Here is a 20,679-nt window from a genome sequence, read left to right as displayed (position 1 = left end):
GCATACCATACCATGACTTAGTCATACCAAAAATTAGAAGAAAAACAACAACATTAGGCCACAGGGGGAGCCACAGTGATCGGTTGCATTTTAGCCATTTTTAAGCATTTTTCTGTTGTTATAGCGCCACCCAGTTGCCAATTAGAGTTAAATTTCTCCAGTCACCTTGAGGTGTCCTGTTCTACATATCTACCAAGTTTAGTAAAAATCGATATGGCGGTTAGGCCTAGATAAGAAATTAGCTCTCTAGCTCCCCATTTTATTTGATGGGGTCAATAATGGAGGGGTCCCCTCAGATTATGTGTGGTCATATGCCTACAAAGTTGCGTGGTGATCGGTGAAACCCTTGAGATGTTATACACCTTTATGTGATGAGCCACGCCCTCCGCAATATTCATTGCCTTATAGAAGCTCAGTTTTAGTAAGTTTTCCAACTTTTGCCAAGAGGGAACTTTAGATATTGGTCCCTAGATTATGTTCACCGAGTTTCATGCAGATCGGTCAAACTTCCTAGGAAGAGATCAATTTTAAGTGTTTTTCAAAAACTTCAAAATGGCGGAAAATCTGTATAACTGGAAGTTATGGGTTCTTGAGGCAAATTTGTTCCTCATGAGGAGAGGCATCTCTGTGCAAAGTTTCATGTCTCTACGACATACGGGGCATGAGATATGCTCATTCAAAGTTTGCAATTTCATTCAGTTGCTATAGCGCCCCCCTTTGGCCAACTGATGTAATATTGCTTCATTCGCATCCTCCCATGACCCTCTACCACTGTGCCAAATTTCACATGGATTGACCAAGTCAGTGAGGAGAAAAACATGGAACAGACACACAGATATTATATAGGAAGATGACAAGTGATCTGTTCTTGCTATTGTTGTGGAGGCATGCCACTTTCAAAATGGCTTCTCATCATAATCCATTGCTGTCACCCACCGGTGCTCATTTATTAATCAAGACTGGGTGACACCCACTACCAAGCTTATAAAATGTTTGCTTGACTCCTGTCCACCCTTTTTCCACCCTGACGAAGACCACAGAGTCGAAACCGGTCGGTGTTTTAATGTGAGCAGCCATGTTTTGAAATAGAGGCTTGTTAATTTAATTTAATAAAATGCATCTGTTCCTGTTCCTTCCTGTTTAAAATAGAGTATCTTTTATACCAGAGCTGGCAAAATGTGAAATACGAAACAGAATACCCTCAACTGAAAACGTCTTTAACATGTTAAGGATTTGCTGATTGGGGGGATCAATTTTTTCATTTACTTACTTTATTTACTATACTTTTATGTACTAAATTACTACTTATTATTTTTTTTACTGTATTTATTACTAACAAAAACAAGACCTAAAGAGAAACTGTAATGCAAATAAGATCATTTTAATATGGTAGATCCAGTTTTTGATACCTCATGCACTACTGGGTAGATTAGTATTACAGTAGTTGTGTCATATAAGCATAACATATGTTTTTATATGTAAAGGTTAATTGTAACTGTTGTGTCAAATAAATGTATTGGAGCTGAATGTACAATATTCCTCTCTGAGCTGTAATGGAGTACAATAATTATAAGAGCCACTGAGCACGTGTTAATATTTGGCAAGAATTTCTGTGTTGATATGACATATGTATCATATAGGTTCTGATGGTATTTTGATTTACACAACAGTTTTAAATAGTGTATGATAGTGGACTATACTGAGGTTATGTTACTTTATTTATGTGTTAGAATACACAAAGTGTTGAAGTATAATGATGGGTAATATGTGAGAATATATAGAAGTAGGACACTTAGTCGGTAGTGGACCGCACGGGCTGTAACTTTGGAAGGACTTAACCTGTCGTTTTGTTTCATTTTTTTTTTATTCTACTGTAAATAAACCTCGTCAAACTCTTTCCCTGCCTCAGGTGAGTACTCTGGCTCTTAAGGAACAGAAAAATGAGTCAAACCAGAGTATTTACAAACTAAGGAACTGTGGTATGTTGAAACAGGCACTACAATAATGTACCATAAAATGGAAATACTACAGTAAAACAATGTCCACATTGTGCTCGACTACAGAACCAAAGTAAATGTACCTTGTTACCCCCCACCTCCCCACCCCTAAACCTCAACTAAAGACTTTAAGTCTGTATTTATACATTTGATATTTTGATGCATATAGTTCCCAACACTCACAAAAAACAGTCATTATCTATTCAAATCTATTAATTTTTTATTGATTTTTTAGCATAGAATCAACATGTGAATAAGCTCCTTCAACCAGATAGATTCAAGTAAAAACAACAATTCTTCAAAAGTTAGCCCTTGATTTACTTGGTGGGTCATGCCTCATACTGCCAGCCTGTTTATGGATTTTAATATATATAACCCATTGAAGTCAGCATGGTATACCACAAAGATCTGTTCTGTTCTGTATGGATTAAGACATGTTGACCTGTCAAACACAGGTTTAAAAATAACACTAGTAAAAGCTGCAGTGGGGGCTGACACTTTGGGGCCCTGGGCTTGTGCCTAGCCTGCTGGGGTTACAGTTCTGACCAACCAGGAGACAACCAACTACCAGCTACCAATTTAAGACTGGCCCTCTATGTCCATCCCAGCTGGCTACCACTGCTTGATGGCTTCGGCCCTGATCACACAGGAAGCGTTTTAACAGCTGGAGGCGCCTTTCTGAAATTGTTTTAACTAAGGATTAAGTTTTTGCTCTTGCCTCGGAGCAAAAGAGCGCCCCACATCATCTCTTTTTATTGTAATTTTTCCCATTGTCCAATTGCATGATTTGACCTTCTGTAGTGGTCACGACAAGTTTATTGATAGAAACTGGTAGTAGTGGTTGCTGGATACCCAGAGCTACAGTATACAGCCCAACAATAGACAACAGGTTGTCAAACTGCCCCCGAGTCATCCTAAAATATGCCTGTAAATGGCATTCATGGATGCGAAGCTCCTGGACCAATTGGTGGTACTTCCCATGATCCACCCTCGATCTCTGCACGCAAGCTTTTACAGCACCAGTACAGAAATAATCTCCATCCATGCCAACACTTCTGAAAACACATATCACATGACCATTTGCGTACACTGGGCATGCCGGTGTAAATAGGAAGCAGATTGTCTACTCTAACAGTAAGGTGGAACTGCTACTGAAAGTGACACATAAGTATAAGGTGGTCAAGGCGGCCGAAAACAGATGGTAATCATTGCAAAGCAAAGCAGCAATATATCAGTGCAGTACCAGGAGCATTACACATCACCAGATGAAGGCATGGAAATGTGAAAGGAGTACTCAAACAGGATTGTTAAATCAGAAATGGTATGTCGACCTATAGCTGTCATAATGTGGCTTGACACGTTGTGACTGATATGACCCAATCAGAAAGCGAACATGGGTAATTGTTTCCAAAACACTGGAGTTTTCAGACTACAACAGGAACAGCAGAGTTTTCAAAGGTCTCCATTTAAGTCTTGTCGACACTATGTGTAAACTGAGAAATAGTTATGCAATCAAAGACAAAACCATAAGCAAGGATGCAGCACCAGAAACTGATGTCAGCCAAACAGTGTGCGCAAGGTTCGGAGGGCAGTGTTGAGTTTATGGGTGCAGGTAAAGAAGAGCATGGATCCAGGACACTATTGAGCCTAGTCTGTGCCGTGGACCCAACTCAACAAAACACTGCTTATTAGACTGTGCCAACCTAATGACTCCATGAACTTGCCTGCACTCAAACATACTGAAACCAGGTCAGGTCAAGAAAAGTTATCATGCGTGTAAATATTTCTCATGCTTGAGGAGTTCCTAATTGTGGCCATTTTGAAGACTCGTGCAACCAGACAAACGGGAATGGCAGCTGAGCAACTGAGCAGGCCATAGCAATCAGATGAAATTGCCCCTCAAGCAGGTCAGAGAAAAGTATTTTCCTGGAATGATAAGTTGAGAATTTCACCATGAGAAACAAAGATATCTGTAAAGCCAAAAGTCTGAAAAAGAGACAGAGATAATGAAAAAGTATTGCATCTATTGATAAAAGATGAGAAGAGGCCTTGCTTTCATTTTTTCCCCCTGCTGGTAGTTGTGTTAGCGTGAACTGCGAAGGTCTCTGCCACCAATAACGGGAAGATTATGGTAGCATCTCCGAACACCTGAAAAGACACAAAAACAACATGAGCTTGAAAATAAGAAGCCCTCATTAGGCTTTCTGCAAATATACGTCTTTAGGATGTGTTAATGCAATACAGCCTTGATATTAGTATTTAATATTCAATATATTCAATGTCAGTATAATAGTAGTCTCACATAGTCAGATCTATCTCTACAGCACTATGTCAGTGCGAGAGAACAGTCTGGAATCACCGATTATCTTTCCGCTATGGGGAAAAAAAACACTCTGGTCTGTGTGTGATTCTTTAAACTAGGGATGCACGATAGATATTGGGCCGATAAATTGTCAGCAGATAATAGGACGTTTTGATTATTATGCATTATTCCGATAATTTAAATTATAGTCGAGAAATAGCGCCGATAATACAAGGCCACACTGCTTTCACTGACTTAACAAGGGCAGCATCTACACACCTGACACAGTGGGTGGTGGTACATTTACCTTTAAACTTGGTTTGTGAGCCACCAGTAAACACAGAGAAGGGGAACAACAACTGCAGCACACTGTCTAGAGGGCAAAACAAGTCGCAGTGTGGACGTCTTTTACAGTTCCAGAGGAAGACAACAGCATTCCACCGAGACAGATTAGACACGGCGCTAAAGGATCGTCTCCAGAGTGTTAGCACGAGCTAGTTAGCGGCAGCAGCTTACATCCAACACCAAGCTTTTAAAAGGCTCGACTCTGTTGTTAAACTTATTAATAACCGCTAGCCATGTGATGCTACAGTTAGCAATTACTTGAATCACTTGTTTGTCTGAGTTGAGTGTTAATGTGTGAGGTGAATCAGTAACTCATCGCTATTGTGGGATGGTGAGACGGTGCCTGGTTGTGTTTATAAAAATGTAGCATAATGATACAAACATTTCATACACCAGATGTAACGTGGACCTACCGATGCACATTCAACCTGTCAGCTGTCAGTGTTTGTCTCTGTAAGTAGAGACACCTGCCTTACCATTAACTATAAATCTAATACTGATTAAAAGTAATTTTACTTTGTATTCATTATGTTCAGCTGTAGTGTAGGGTTACAGGATATGGGGGCAGGGGCTTTGAGGGTGGGCCATTTGTCAATACCCCAGAAAATCTCCCTGTTTTCGACAGCCTAACATTGGCACGTATGGAAGAGTCGGAACTGGTTTTTTTGTGTGTGTGTGTGTTAGCAGTAGTGATGTCGGTTTGGTTTGATTTGGTTAGGTCAGGGCTATAGAATATTAAATTATCCATATTTCCTCACTGCATCTTAGTCTTTCTTACCCTCAGATGTGCATAAACTACAGGTTATACACTTCTTTTTAAAATACAAAAATGTGAAATTATCAATTATTGGTATCAGTTGAAAAGTCCATATTGGTGCATCCCTACTTTAAACCAATCACATTCATGTTGGGTGGCTGGAGCCTATCCCAGCTGACATTGGGTGAGAGGCGGGGTACACCCTGGACAGGTCGCCAGACTATCACAGGGCTGACACATAGACCCAGACAACCATTCACACTCACATTCACACCTATGGGCAATTTAGAGTCACCAGTTAACCTGCATGTCTTTGGACTGTGGGAGGAAGCTGGAGCACCCGGGGAAAACCCACACTGCATTTACAAGTTGCTTTATTCACCGTAGATCTTTACAGCAAATCACTGAAAGAACAAAGCACACATGCTTTTTGCACGATCCAAGTCTTTGTAAAAACCTGCCATTTTCAGCTTGTAAGTTGTTAGCTGTGAGGTTGCTGTTGTTTCCCCTCTAGAAGGGGGATTTGGAAACGTAACAAACAGATGGACACGGAAGGAAGGGAGAATTCCAGCTGAAATCAACTGCCCAGTGGCAGGCTTATAGCCGCAGTCTACATCCAGTGAGTCAGACTACTATAATAGATACCTTCACTGGTTTAGCTTCTCCTCTGATCTTGCCCCACGACACAGCCTCATCAGGTCTGGCCCCTGAGTCACAACCATCAAACTCCTGAGCCGTGTTCACGTACACCGCATAGTCGGCTCCATCCCTCTGGAAGAAGAGAAAGCAGTGCTTCAAAGCAGCAAACTAAGCAAAGACCAAAGGAGTATACTTGATGTTATGACTCTGTGTGTCTGTGTGTGAATCTATTTGTTTGGCTTGCCTGAATACATTTCAAATGGGAAATAAAAAGTACTAACCCAGGAATTGGCATTGCATATGTGGTGTTTGGCTACACCTCCTCCCAGGGTGATAATCCCTGTGCTGTTGGCAGCCACCACAAGGTTGTTCAACTTTGAAATATCTGGAACCAATTGCATTGTATAAGACAGGTATTTTTTAACTTATTGGGATCGGCTATATTGAGCTATAAGCCCTGTTTCCACAGAGCAAGTCTGGTACAGTTCCGCTCAGTGCGCTTTTTTTTCCATTTTCACTGTGAAAAGTTGTGGATGGTACCAATGAAACTGTTCCCTACTGTCCCCATTCTTGGGGTACCTAGAAACAAAGAAAAAAGCGCACCAAACTGAACTGAACCATTCGTCTTGGTGGAAACAGGGCTTATGGCTCAAAATAGCCAATCCAATCCTTTGTTATACATCAGCTGTCACAAAGCTGTTTTTACTTAAAGGGCCAGTGTGTAAAATGGGTTGAAAACAGTGACATCAGTGGTCAAATTCTAGATTGCAGGGCTCACTCGCTCACCCCTCCCGTCGGGTAAATGACGGTGGCCTCGTAGGGACAAAAAGCCTTGCGCACGACTTTTTCAGGAGTAGGTCTATCTAGCGACGAGGTGAATGTTTATTTAGAAATCTAAACCATGTTACGATATTGTAATGAATCCCTCACGAGCAGGAGACCAGAGGAGCGTTCAGGAAAAAGGCCCGTTTATTTGAGCACTCCAGAAACTCCGGTAACACTCCACTCCATCCCAAACTCTGACTCTTCTAGCATAACAGACACACTTCATAAATTTACACACATACTCGTTTACTATACCGAGTGGGGACTCCCCTCCCCTCTCTGCTCCACCAATCTCCAGCCCGCACACTGACTGACAGCGTAGCCGGTAAACAGAGCTCAGCTGTTTATTTAGCCTAGCAATATCTCCGGACTATAGTAGCTGCAATGGACGACTTTGAACGCGATTTTGAAGAGTCTACTAACACTCTGCTGTTTCTTCCTCCTTCCTTCCTTCCGCTGTCTTCGTTGGTTCATTTATACACGCGAAACGCGTTCTCTGGCTGGCTGGATTGTCCACTCGGTCTGCCGTACATACATGGCGGTGCAAGATGGCGACCTCTCTAAAGCAAGGCCCTTGCTATATATATATATATATATATATATATATATATATATATATATATATATATATAAAAGCATAATTATAAGGCTATGAAAACCAAACAAATTTTATTTTATAGCGATCATACACTTGTATAAACATATTAATGGGTGATTGACAATAAACCATGCCAAATATTACACACTGGCCCTTTAAATAAACTTTCAGTGGAGTACAGGTCATTCAGGGAACTCAGACACAGGCTGTGCTGAAGCAACAAACAGTGGAGAGTGCTCTCTTGAAGGGGGAGAGATATTCCATTGAGGCAGTGAAAAGACCAAAAACATGAAAGATAATTTAAAAAAAGACATAAAAGAACAGCTTGGATACATTTTTTTCTTAATACATTGCAGAGCCATTCAGTCATCAAGAATAGGCTTTATATTGGATTGACTTGAACACTTGAACTTTAAAGTACTTCTAGTGTGCACTGTGCAGCTGTATTATCCAGGAAAATAGAAGTATCAGTTGGGACTTGGCGTCGGCTGATACACAATATTAATTGACTTGGATCAGGGGCAAAAAAACTTGATCAGGACATTCTTACCTTCAACTATATCCAACATAATGTCGGGGTTCTCTTGTGAGAAGAGGTAGAATTGATCTCCTATAGCACCGTCTGTCAGGGCAGGGCAGAACACTGGGATGTTATTCTGAAACAGACACCAGATCAGTGCTCAGTAACGCCATGAGGCCAGACCTACATTCACTGATGATGGTTTGTCCAAAACATTTGTCTATCAGGGGAGCAAATTTGCCCTCTACACACCCCATCACTATGCTGGAAGTGCGGCAGTCAGATCCACCCCTCACTCCTCCACAGAACTAGCCTCTTGCCCAATGTGGTCACTGCTGGCTCCAAGAAACCAAGATAGTGATGGCCAAATTGACAAACTCAAGGCTTCAAAACAGGAGTCCACAAACCAATAGGTGACGTCACGGTAGCTACGTCCATTATTTATACAATCTGTGGTCAAACTATGCAAGGACAGCGCTTACCACCAAAGACTGCAAATGCTACCTATCCAAACTGACTCTGACAAATGGTGACCAATTTCCAAAATCTGTGTACTGTTAGTGAGTGGGTAGAGGACAAATGGCCCAATATTCAGTGGTGAGATATATACACATATTTGGAAGAGAAACGTTGCTTGACCAGCAAGAAATCAAGGCATACAAGTCACTAGATGTTTGAGACTACATTATTTGTGGTCATATACAGAACATCAAATACCATGACCCAGATTCAGTGTTTTTTGTCTTGAAATAAAACATCCTTCCTAACCAAAGACAAGGACACAAGACCACTAAAAGGCCTGGGTTATAATTCAACCAGAAAACTTGTGTTACATACTAACAGGGATTTGTAGCTACATTTTTTGTTATTGGCCAGCCTCTTGCCTAAATATGGTCATCTCTGGCCTCAAAAAAACAAGATGGTGACGACCAAAATTCCAAACTCGAGGCTTCAAAATGGAAGTCAACAAACCAATAGGTGACGTCATGGTAGCTATGTCCCTTATTTTTTACTATCTGCGGTTCAGACATGATCTCTTTATTACTCTATTCACCCTTCCAACAAACCCATAAGCCTCGCTATCTGGTTAAAGAAAAAGAAACAAAAGTTGGAAACAATGTGAGGGAGCAACAACACTAGGCAAGAAGGCAGGGTGATGTATACCACGACTCACCTTGTATGCCCAGTAGTAAACAGATTCAGGGTTGTCAATCTCCTTGCCCAGCCGCTGGATCACCTTAGATGGAGTCCAGCGAACGCCCTGAGTGGAAAAGCATAACAGAAAAGTTTAGCAAAAATATTAGACATGAAAATAATAATTCATTTTCAGAGTATTGTTGTTTTTTTTTTTTGGTTATTGCTGTTGTTTTACATTTACTACATCACTGAAATGTACAACATTTTAGAAAAACAAATTGACAAATGTTTAAAATAGAGTCCTTGCACCTGATTTCTCTGCTCCACCAACATCTCCTTCAGGATCGGCACCATCCATTCGTCAAATTTTGCATAGTTTTCATCTGGCATCAGGACGTTCCCTTGCCTGTAGCCAATGTGACACACAGGAGAAAGTCATGTTTATTTGCTATTTCCTTTACTTTTGGTGTGGCTCTGTGAATGGCAACGTCATTCTGTCAGTTGGTCAGTCACTACCCCCTTTGCTTCTGAGATATCTGAACAACTACTTGATGAATTGCCAAGACACTGGCAGAGGCATTCATGGCCCCCTCAGGATGAATGGGACTCACTTTGGTGATGCATGCACTAGGAAAGCAAAACAGCTAATGCTAATTTCAAAGTGAAACGCATCTTTATAATTCGTCAGTCATTTGTCAGTGTAGGATTTCAGACCACGGCTGAAGGCATAACAAACAAAGGAGCCCTTCTCCTTGCTGTCATGAGGTCATTACTGTTTCTATGTCTTTGTATGCAGACCCTGATTGTAGCATGTAAGAAGCCCATGCGCGGCCGCTGTCCGCATGCAACTCTGCAGCTGTCTGCGTCCATACTGAAGCATGAACAAGCCTGAAGATAAACATTATACCTGCTGAACATCAGCATCTTAGCATTGTCATTGTGAGCGTGTTAGCATACTGGTGTTACCATTAGCTTGGTACAGCCTCACTAGCCGTAGTGCTGTAAAAGCCAAAACCTGTCTTTATTTCTTTTAGCCACATTTACAAGGTGTCACATTCTGGTTATCCAACATGTTCTCTGACCTGTTAAGACCTTTTTTATACAGATCCTTGCCAGGCAGAGTAAATTCTCCCATGTACACTGGGCCCAAACACTTGATCAGATCCTCCTCTATACCTCCAGCTGTTGTCACCAAGACATCCACCTGCACAGAGGAAGAAAAAATATTGTATTAGTGAAAGGATTTAGTGTGTATTAAAATTCTATATGTCTGATGTTTCATGTATTTGGAGAGAGTCTGCCCCTAGAATGTATAAAAAAGTGGATGTAGCATGCAAGTCCGAAAAGTGAAGCCAATGCAGAAGTGCCTTTATACTTAATTTATTACCTCACTGAATATTTTCCTAATGACTTTATGGTCTCAATCCCTAGTTTCAAGCAAAGACTGTATAAAATAATGGATGTAGCTACTGTGACGTCACCCATTGGTGTGTGGTCTGCCATTTTGAAACCCAAAGTCTGTCATTTCAGATGTCAATATCTTGTTTTTCTGTAACGAGAGGTGGCTCTGACTCTGACAGCCTGTCAATCAAGCGGTTACACCATTAAATACAGATAACTTTAAGCCTTAATAAAATGTAAATGGGCGAGTTATATGAAAATTCACTCCCCGTGCAGTTTTCATGAATGTTGAAATTACCCAATCATTCTCTTTGAATGATTTCTTTGTTGCCAAAGGTTTGGACTGCCTGCTGCTTATTTTGCTAACCTAATGACTTCCAGCAGGCGAAACCCCAGAGTCTTATTCCAGGCGATTAACAACATTATCAGTCCTCCACTCCCCTCAGTCCCTGTTTCTTCCAATCAGGATTGTAACCATTTTCCTGTCTGTTTTTTGTGAATAAGGTTGCTGATGTTAGGGCTAGTATCACCCCCTCCTTTGCCTCCCCTCCAACCTGTCCACTCGGGCTGGCTTCTCTCAGCAGTTTCTCCTCCATCACTCTGCAGGATCTGACTGAGCTAGTGAGCACCATGAAATCTTCCTCCAGTCCACTAGACATCTTATCAACGTCCTTGCTGAGAGAGTTTTTTAGCTCTGTGGGCCCTAGCTAGGTCTCCATTATTACCACCTCCCTGAATTTTTCAAACAGGCTATTGTGCAGCCGCTGCTCAAAAAGCGAAACTTAGACCCCTCCATACCCAAAAATTACAGACCCATCTCCAAACTGCCATTTATATGTAAAATCCTTGAGAAAGTAGTTGCAAACCAGTTTATATCCTTCTTGACCATCCAAGGCATGTTAGATAAATTCTGGTCTGGTTTCCAGCACTCTACAGAAACAGCCCTTCTCAGAGTGTCTAATGACATCATGATGGCTGCCGATGCAGGCAGATGCTCTGTACTGGTGTTATTAGATCTAAGTACAACATTCGATACTTTAGACAACCATATCATGCTTGACAGGCTCAGCAAGTGGGTGGGTGTCTCGGGGAGTGCCTTGAAGTGGTTTGCCTCCTACCTCAGTGAGAGAAGCTTCTCAGTAGCTGTTAACCCTTTTGTGTCTGACCCCACCCCCCTGTCATGTGGCCTGCCTCATGGTTCTGTTCTGGCCCCTATACTGTTCTCCCTGTATATGCTTCCCCTTGGCCGCATCATTAGTCATTTCAAAGGCGTTTCCTATCATTGTTATGTAGATGACATCCAGCTATACCTGTCATTTAAACCAGATAACATCAAAGAAATTAACATACTCCATGAATGTCTGTCTGCTATCAAGAACTGGATGGCCAACAACTTCCTCTAACTAAATGCAGACAAGACCGAGGTTCTCATTACTGCTGATGACTCTACGTTCTCTAAGGTGGTCAACCACATGGGGTCACTAGCACGTAACATCAGGTCTGACCTAAGGAACCTTTTGACTAAAACATGCTGTTTGACAAACATGTTCATTCTCTGTCCCGCTCATGCTTCTTCCACCTCAGCAACCTTGCAAAACTCAGGTCCATCGTCTTACACTCAGAACTGGAAATGGCCATCCATGCATTTATTTCATCCCGGCTTGACTATTGCAATTCACTGTTCACCTGCTTCAGTAAAACATCTCTGGACCGTTTACAACTTGTCCAAAATGCCACTGCCTGGTTGCTCACTTGGTCACATAAGTCTTGCCATATCACCCCCATCCTGGCATCCCTGCACTGGCTTCCTGTTCAAGGTCCTGGTCCTGACATACAGAGCTCTCCACAAAGTAGCCCCCACTTACATTTGCGAGCTCCTCAACCCTTATGTCACCAGCAAGTCACTGAGGTGTTCTAACCAGGGCCGAGCTTTTCAATCCATGGCCCCAAAGCTTTGGAACTCCCTGCCCTTGGACCTGAGATCCTTAGCCTCTGTACATAATTTTAAGGTACAATTAAAGACACACCTTTTTAGGTAGGTGTTTGGACAATTGTAAATAATTATATAGATTGTATACAGATTGTTGTTTCTGCTGCACTGTATCTCTCTGTTTGTACTTGCTGTGTTTTTTATTTGTTTAACTATTTGTATTTTCATTGTGAAGCACTTTGTCACTTCGAGCTGTGAAAGGTGCTATATAAATAAAGATTTACTTACTTACTTTAAGCCTGTTTTTCCCCAGCCAAATTTAGCATCCCTTTTAATATTATGGTAGCTAGCCCTAGCATTAGCTGATAACTTAGTGTGCTGACAGTACCTGGCCACACTGGGCTGCCAATCTGTGTTAACCGTAGACAGTGGGGGTGTACTCTTTATATTTCACCTGTTAACATTTTATTTAGGCTTAAAGTTAAGTATGATTAAGAGCGGGCCACTTTGACTGACGGGCTGTCTGCTGATAGTGTCCTCAGCTTCACAGTCAGATCCACTCCTCCCTTCTTATCACAGTCTATTGTCCAAATATAATCACTTGTGGTTCTAAAAAAAACAAGATGGCCAAAATGCAAACTCTAAGCCTCAAAACGTTAGTTTGCATACCAGTGGAGAACCTTTATCAATGGTCGTACCATTTTGTGCTCTACAAGGTAGCGGATAGTCTCCCTGATGCCACAGCTGATGAGATTTGAAGTGTAACCGAGGAAGATGGTGCAGCTCTGGAGGCAGGGGCAGGTTGATGGATCTTCCTCAACCGTTCCATTCACCCCCTTCACCGGTTGCTGACGCCTCTCAATCTGTGGGTGTGGAGTGGATTGCAAAGTTCAAGATTTTTTGTAGATCACAATCTCAAAAATCAATTTAAAATGCTTTGCAGGATAATGAAAAAAGCAGATGCGCTCACACAAATACACTCAACAAATTAAACTTTTTTTTTTAGTTTAGCTGCTGCTATACTGTAACCATGTCCAGCAGGAAAACACAACCATTTTGATTTCTTTACACTGGCTTCCTATCAGATTCAGGATTCATTTTAAAGTATTTGTTCTCACATATAGAGCCCTCCATGATCAGGCACCTGAATACATCTGTGACCTCCTCCTATCGCCAGTAAGTCTCTTAGGGCTTCTGACTAGGGCCTACTGGCTGTCCCATGCTCTAGACCAGTGGCATGCACAGACTTTTTGAAGGGCAGGGGCAAAAAGAAAAAAAGGGCACATACAGCGCGTTCTCGCCACGTTTTGGCTCCCAGGAGGGCACTTTAGCATGCGTTTTGGCTCCCAAGAGGGCACTTTTGCGTGCATTTTGGTTCCCAAGAGGGCACTTTAGCACAAGTCTTGGCTCCCAAGAGGGCACTTTTGCGCGCATTTTGGTTCCCAAGAGGACACTTTAGCACACGTCTTGGCTCCCTAGAGGGCACTTTAGCACATGTTTTGGCTCCCAGGTGGGCACTTTAGCGAGCATTTTGGCTCCCAAGAGGGCACTTTTGCGTGCGTTTTGGCTCCCAAGAGGGCACTTTAGCGCATGTTTTGGCTCCCAGGTGGGCACTTTAGCGTGCATTTTGGCTCCCAAGAGGGCACTTTTGCGCGCATTTTGGTTCCCAAGAGGGCACTTTAGCACACGTCTTGGCTCCCAAGAGGGCACTTTAGCATGCGTTTTGGCTCCCAAGAGGGCACTTTTGTGCGCGTTTTGGCTCCCAAGAGGGCAATTTCAAAACAGCCAGCTATCCATGCAGTGAACGGTTTAACAGCGAATAAGTGCTCATATTTTCAAGAGAAAGTGAAACAAAAAGTTGAGTATCATCTGTATAGCTATGATAACTGATAGTTTACCAATGATAGAGCCAAGTGGAAGCATTTCAACAGTTTAAACAGAGGAGAATATGTGGTTCTTTTTAATGATCACTGATTGAGCTCTTTCTACATACACGCACTGCAGCAAATAAAGCATAACAATGCATAAAGAAATTACGCTACCTGCAGCAGAGGTCCTAAAAACGTTTTCAAAAGTCTAAAAAAATTTGAACATTATCATTCCCTAAGTTCACCCTGTGTAGCACCCGTCTCACCATGTTGTTGATCTCCTGGATAGCCAAGCCAAAGTGAGTAGCCTGGAAGCCTGTGTTGAGATAGGACTGCAGCAGGGCACGGTGGTCCACTCCTTGGTTGAAGTCGTAGCCATGGACCTTTGGTGTATCCTCTGGTACGGGGTCAGTGTGTCTGTAGAGATCCCCAGTTATTGGGTGGATATGGTGTGCCATACTGTCTGAAAGAACAATAAGATACACCGTTGAAAATAAGTCCTAGAAGTAAAACTATAAAACATCCACTGTACTTGAATGTAAATGAGCTGTATTCCATGAAGGAGATGATAAAACGAAACAACTTACAGTACAGCACAGCACATGAATCTAACAGAGATAAATGTAACTCGGGAGAATTTTCAGAGAAGTGTAGACAGATGGACGGCTGCCAAGGATAGGCCCTGCCACCCCTGATAAGAGACTGGAAGAAAGGTGCCACCCACTCACTCTGGGTGCTCTGTCTAGCGTAACTAAAACAACCTGTGACTTCAGCCCCTACAGCCACATTAATTATGTGGAAGTACCTGATATGTTTTCCACCTGAGCTCCAACCACATCAAATCCGTGAGAGGAGCACTGACAAAACACAAATCTCCAAACAAACATCAAGGAATTAGGGGTAACGAAGGCGCACTGTTGCTTCACCTCATGTCTCGGCCAAAAAGTTGCACTTGAACACACCACAATGAAGAGAAACAGGAAGACTGATAGGGCGGATTGAAGACACTAGTTAGCCAGTTAACACGATAACAACCAAATGACTGAAGGAGGTTTTCTTTTCTCACTTCCATTTCTTAATAAAAAAAAAAACAGCCAACAAGGGCCAACTAGTACAAAAGGTGTGGGACACAGCTCAAAAACTAGGGCAACTGACACTTACCGACAGCCCGACATTGAGCAATGGCCAATGGCTGGCTTGGTCAGGCCTTTGTCAGGGCCCTTCCCAGCCAACATTTCTATGTGGGGCTCATGTGGATTGTAAATAGGCTGAAGAATGGGCCCCATATGGGATTGTCCACGAGTTCAATAATCGCCCCATGCCGATTGCTCACATGGTTGATTTTACCAAAGTGGGCTCCAGATAAGATCCCCATGTTTAGCATATACCCACGTGGTACCCAATTAGCCTTAGCATTACCCATGCATGGCCCATTAGGGTAAACCCATCCAACACACCACTGCACAAGTATAAATGCTCACAGGGGCGTAGGCCACGTGCGTAGGCAACAAGTAACACGTTTACAATAAATTAATAAAGAAAATGCAACAACAAATGGTGAAACAAGTTGGATGATTTCAGACAAAGACTACACAGACAACATTCCTTGTAATACTTGTGATATCAGTTATCATCTGTCAGTTATCTTTTTTATCAAGAGAAAAGAACTAGTATTAACATGCATCTCAGCTGATCTGATCACAAGTGGACAGCACTTAGTGTAAACAACCACCAAGATGCATTATGATCCGATCACCCACATTCAGAGGTGGTCTGGGCCACATATAGCCACATTTTTCATCTGTGTGAACGCCAATGTGTCCCAGGCCACACTGCGTGCAGCTTAACAATTGAATATAATTTTATTCATTTTAAATAATTAAGGCTTTAAGTGTGGGAATAGTGCTACAAACCTGCCACCGGTTAAAAGCAACAACACATTTGGGCTTTGCAAATTAAATGATTCTCATGTTTATTTGCAAATAGAGCAGGGAGGTAAGATCCGGTCATACATGTTCACAACAGACACGTAGAGAGGTGTGAACAGACAGACAAAAAACTGTCTACTTGTGATCTGATCACCCAGAACTCATTAATACCAGGTATAAACAGGCTCTAAGATCCCCTTTATGCATGCTCCATACTCCTTTTCTCTTATTAAAAAATCCACAATATATAACTGTACTAATATTATTTCTTTGGGAAGTTTAACTAGAAGACACAAGATGATTCTCTTCACTCAAAAGTCTATCTACACTTTGTATTGACTATCCTGGTCTCTTTCGTGAAGGTAGATTACTTGTACACTTTGTTGGCAGAGGATCTCTTAAAGATGTAGGTCTGTATGATTTAGTCCATGCACCTTCCACCAAAGAGACAGAGATCTGCTATATTCATTCCTTTATAGGATCGGGAGGGTGGGGTGATATGAGCAGTTAGGAGGTCCAAAGCAGCAGAATCAAAGTGGGCTCAGCCTCTTTAAGTGACGTTTGAGTTGTATAGAACCTCAACATTTGTGTTGAAACCGATTTGATGGCATCTGCTGCACGGAGTAATGAGAGGCAACGTTATTGCATGCCTCAGTCGATACTCAGTCTATGCTTGTTTTACTGAAGAACTTTTAATAAGTTGACCTGGATGGTAATTTTGTTCTTTTTTTTTTAAGGTGGTCCACAGCTCACCTTGCCACTAAGATGATAGCTGCAGTATCAGAGCAAGCTACAGGTGTTATAGGAGGAGGGCAGGGTAGTGCAAGCAGGTGGACATCCAGGCAGGTTCACCCACATAACTTTCTCTCTGCTCCGGCTGCCCGCAGCTGTCTGCTCTGAGGGCATCCACACCTCACTCTCTCTGTCTAGCTCAACTGCAAAACACTGCATGTTGAGCAAAGCAGGATGAGGGGGGGGAAACACTCTGCATGTTCTGCCTTGTTTGTTCAGTTTGCTGGCAAAGACAAAAGAAAGTTTTGTCACAAAAATATGGTGTTACGCAGTCAAAAAGGCACAAATTTCCCATTTCTCACAACTCATCACCAACCATAAAAACAACCCCCGGTTCCTCTTCTCCACTTTTAATATTTTAACAGGCACTGATTTTAATAAAGTTCTTAAGACACCAACAGATGATCTTTGTGAAGACTTTGCAGACCACTTCAGAACTAAATTCAAGGACATCAGATCCAGCCTGTTATCCAAGAAAGTTTTGTCTGTTAACACACCTGGACTGTTGTCCTTGCCTGAGGAAACACTGGAGAGTTTTGCCCTGGTTGATGCAAGGACACTTGGTCGAGTTTTCTCCCAAGTAAACCCAACAACTTGCCTTTTAGATCCAATTCCCACACCACTTTTAAAGACGTTTTAGGGTTTCTTTGAGGAGCAGTTTTTAAACATCATGAATTACTCTCTTCAGACGGGTGTCTTCCCCACTGCCTTTAAAACGGAGGTGGTGAAGCCCCTTCTGAAGAAGAGCAACTTAGACCCCAACATTCTTAATAATTACCGACCTGTATCCAACTTACCGTTTTTAAGTAAAATTTTAGAAAAACTGTTTTTTAACCAAGTTAATGACTTTTTAATTAGAAATAACATTTTAGAGAGGTATCAGTCTGGTTTTAGGATGAACCACAGTACCGAGACCGCCCTTCTAAAGATTATAAACGACATCAGGTGCAATTTAGATAACCATAAACTCACAGTGTTGGTTCTACTGGATCTAAGCGCCGCTTTTGATACGGTAGACCATCACATTTTATTAAAAAGACTCAGACACCTGGTCGGCCTCTCCGGTACTGTTCTTAACTGGTTTTGTTCTTATCTCACAGACCGATGCTTTTATGTAAGTATGGATACATGTTCCTCGGGAACCCATGAAATTGGATGTGGGGTTCCCCAAGGCTCAATTTTAGGTCCACTTCTCTTTAACCTTTACATGCTTCCCCTTGGGGACGTCATCAGGAGACACGGCATCAGCTTCCATAGTTATGCCGATGATACACAGCTATACATCGCCGTGTCTCCTGATGACACAGGGCCAATTGATACCCTTTTTAACTGCATTGTAGACATCAAGTCATGGATGGCAGAGAATTTCCTGCAGCTCAACCAGGACAAAACTGAGGTTTTAGTAATAGGTCCTGAAGGCCAGAGAGAGAAACTTTTACCAAAACTACAGGATCTTAAACCAACCCAATCAGTAAAAGATTTGGGCGTGACTTTTGACTCTGAGCTGGATTTTAGCCCACATATCAAAAATATAAGGAGAATAGGTTTTTATCACCTTAAGAACATAGCCAGAGTCCGCCCGTTTCTCTCTCAGGCCAGCACGGAGGTGCTAATGCATGCTTTTATTTCCTGTCGCTTAGATTACTGTAATGCCCTGCTCTCTGGTCTTCCCAAAAAGAGTATTTTAAATCTCCAATTATTACAAAACTCAGCCGCATGCGTGCTGACAAGGACCAGAGGGCGGGAGCACATTACACCAGTTTTAGAGTCGCTGCATTGGCTCCCCATCCGCTTCAGGATCGATTTTAATATTCTCTTACTCGTTTTTAAATGTCTTAACGGCCTTGCGCCCTCTTATTTATCTGAACTGCTTTTATCAACCCTCGCGGACCCTAAGGTCCTCCAGCACTGGCCTTTTAACCATACCAAAACCCCGAACAAAAACCCATGGTGAGGCAGCATTTAGCCACTATGGCCCCCACCTGTGGAACAGCCTGCTGGAGAGCCTCAGGACTGCAGAGACTGTTGATATTTTTAAAAGAAGATTAAAGACACACCTTTTTAATCAGGCTTTTAACTAATATTTTAAACTCTTCTTATGTTCTTATCTGGTTCTATCCTACTTTATGTTGCTGCTTTTATCTTGCTTTTTAAGATGATATTAATCTTAATTTTTTGTTTTTATTTATCACTGGTACTGTATCTATTCTACTTTATTTATAATCTTACATATTTTATTTTTGGTACTGTATTTATTTTATTTTATTTATTCTTTTAGTCCTATTTTATGCTTTTAGTCTTTAGCTTTTAACTCCAGTGTTTCCTCAGGGGGGTCCTCCACACTGGGAGCTGTGTCGGGTCTGCTATTGGGGGTGCTGTCCTTGGGTCCCTTCGGCCCGGCCGGCTGGGGGCTCCTCCCTTCGATGTGGGGGTCCACCTGTCTGTCGGAGTCGGGGGCCTGGGTGCTGGTCCCCCCCGATGGCACGGCCTGAGGCTCCTCCCAGTGTGGACGGCCCCAAAGGTGGCGTTTCCTTGATCCTCAGTGCCATGCCATGTCTCCCTGTTGTGTGTGATTGTGTGTGTGTGTGTGTGTGTGTGTGTGTGTGTGTGTGTGTGTGTGTGTCTAGTATGAAGGGTGGGAGGGAGGGGCTTTCTTTCTTTGTAATTGTTTTTCTTTCTTTAATTGTGTTAATTGCTTTTAATTCTGTAAAGCACTTTGTGTTGCATGTCCGTGCAGGAAAAGCGCTCTACAAATAAAGTTGATTGATCGATTGACCTCTGGAGAATAAAGCAAGACTTTGTGCTGTTTTGTGTCTCATCATCACATTTATGTTGTCAGATTACTTTAGATTAGACCCAAAAACACCTCCATGTGCTCACCTGATCAGTGCACTCATGACGGGCAGTTAAAAATAATAAAGGATCAAAATTGATGCAACAGAACCAGAGTTGTTACACATTCTTCCTCCGTCTTAAAACTTGTTGCCTACGTACCCCACAATGCAACAAGACTGCCTCTAGCAAAGATTATGAGCATGCTACAGAGGTCTGGCAGGGTCACTTCTTTTTAAATCTACAACCACGATTTTTTTCATTTTCAAACTTGCATATTTCAGCTCGAACTGACGCTGACTCGTGGGACACACACACATACACTTTTTTTTCTGCTGTGGAGGAGTCAGCAACACATGTAAGCCACTTAAAAAATCTCTGTCAGTTTAAGTGTACCCTATATTTAGAATATTTTCACTGCTTTACAGCAGGGAAATAAAGCCCTTATATTGTTTTCTTCATAGCCAAACTTCATTGAGAAAAACATCGATTTAACATCACTGAACACAGGAGCCGCTGGTCTACCGCTGCTTCAAACAGTTAGTTTGTTTGTGTTATTGTGTGACTTTGGGGGTTTATAAGGGCTACCTCAGATTCACCAAAGTCAGGCAGTAACACAAACTAACCAACTGATCGAGGCAGCAGTAGACCAGCAGCTCCCGTGGTCAGCAAGACAAAATTACTGTTTTTCTCAATGGAGTCTGGTGGCTTTGCTGACAGCATAGATGGGGAATAAAGCTGTCAACATGGGCTGTCTGACAGAAAGGTAAAGAGGTGAAAATATTCTCAGTATGACATGCACTTAAAC

The 20,679-nt window shown here is 42.2% G+C and overlaps 1 protein-coding gene across 2 annotated transcripts; it reads right to left on the bottom strand.

The window, feature by feature from the left end:
• Window positions 1-2,192: 2,192 nt before the first annotated feature.
• Window positions 2,193-16,778, bottom strand: LOC117268058 (deoxyhypusine synthase-like). Of its 2 annotated transcripts, none has more exons than XM_078161820.1 (10): window positions 16,619-16,778; window positions 14,586-14,782; window positions 13,150-13,314; window positions 10,203-10,324; window positions 9,430-9,526; window positions 9,158-9,244; window positions 8,014-8,119; window positions 6,322-6,425; window positions 6,047-6,172; window positions 2,193-4,145 (listed from the first exon to the last, which is right to left on the bottom strand). In XM_078161820.1, exons 2-10 carry the CDS (start codon window positions 14,775-14,777, stop codon window positions 4,053-4,055), a joined length of 1,092 nt encoding a protein of 363 aa, XP_078017946.1. In that variant the 5' UTR covers window positions 14,778-14,782; window positions 16,619-16,778; the 3' UTR covers window positions 2,193-4,052. The 2 variants fall into 2 exon arrangements, with proteins under 2 accessions (XP_078017946.1, XP_033500108.1); XM_033644217.2 differs by lacking the exon at window positions 16,619-16,778 and adding an exon at window positions 14,907-15,042.
• Window positions 16,779-20,679: the final 3,901 nt, after the last annotated feature.

The sequence above is a fragment of the Epinephelus lanceolatus genome, chromosome 18 (assembly GCF_041903045.1).
Source record: "Epinephelus lanceolatus isolate andai-2023 chromosome 18, ASM4190304v1, whole genome shotgun sequence".
Lineage (NCBI taxonomy): Eukaryota > Metazoa > Chordata > Actinopteri > Perciformes > Serranidae > Epinephelus > Epinephelus lanceolatus.
The sequence above is the reverse complement of the archived record's forward strand: the minus strand, read 5'-3'. Positions and strand labels throughout refer to the sequence as shown.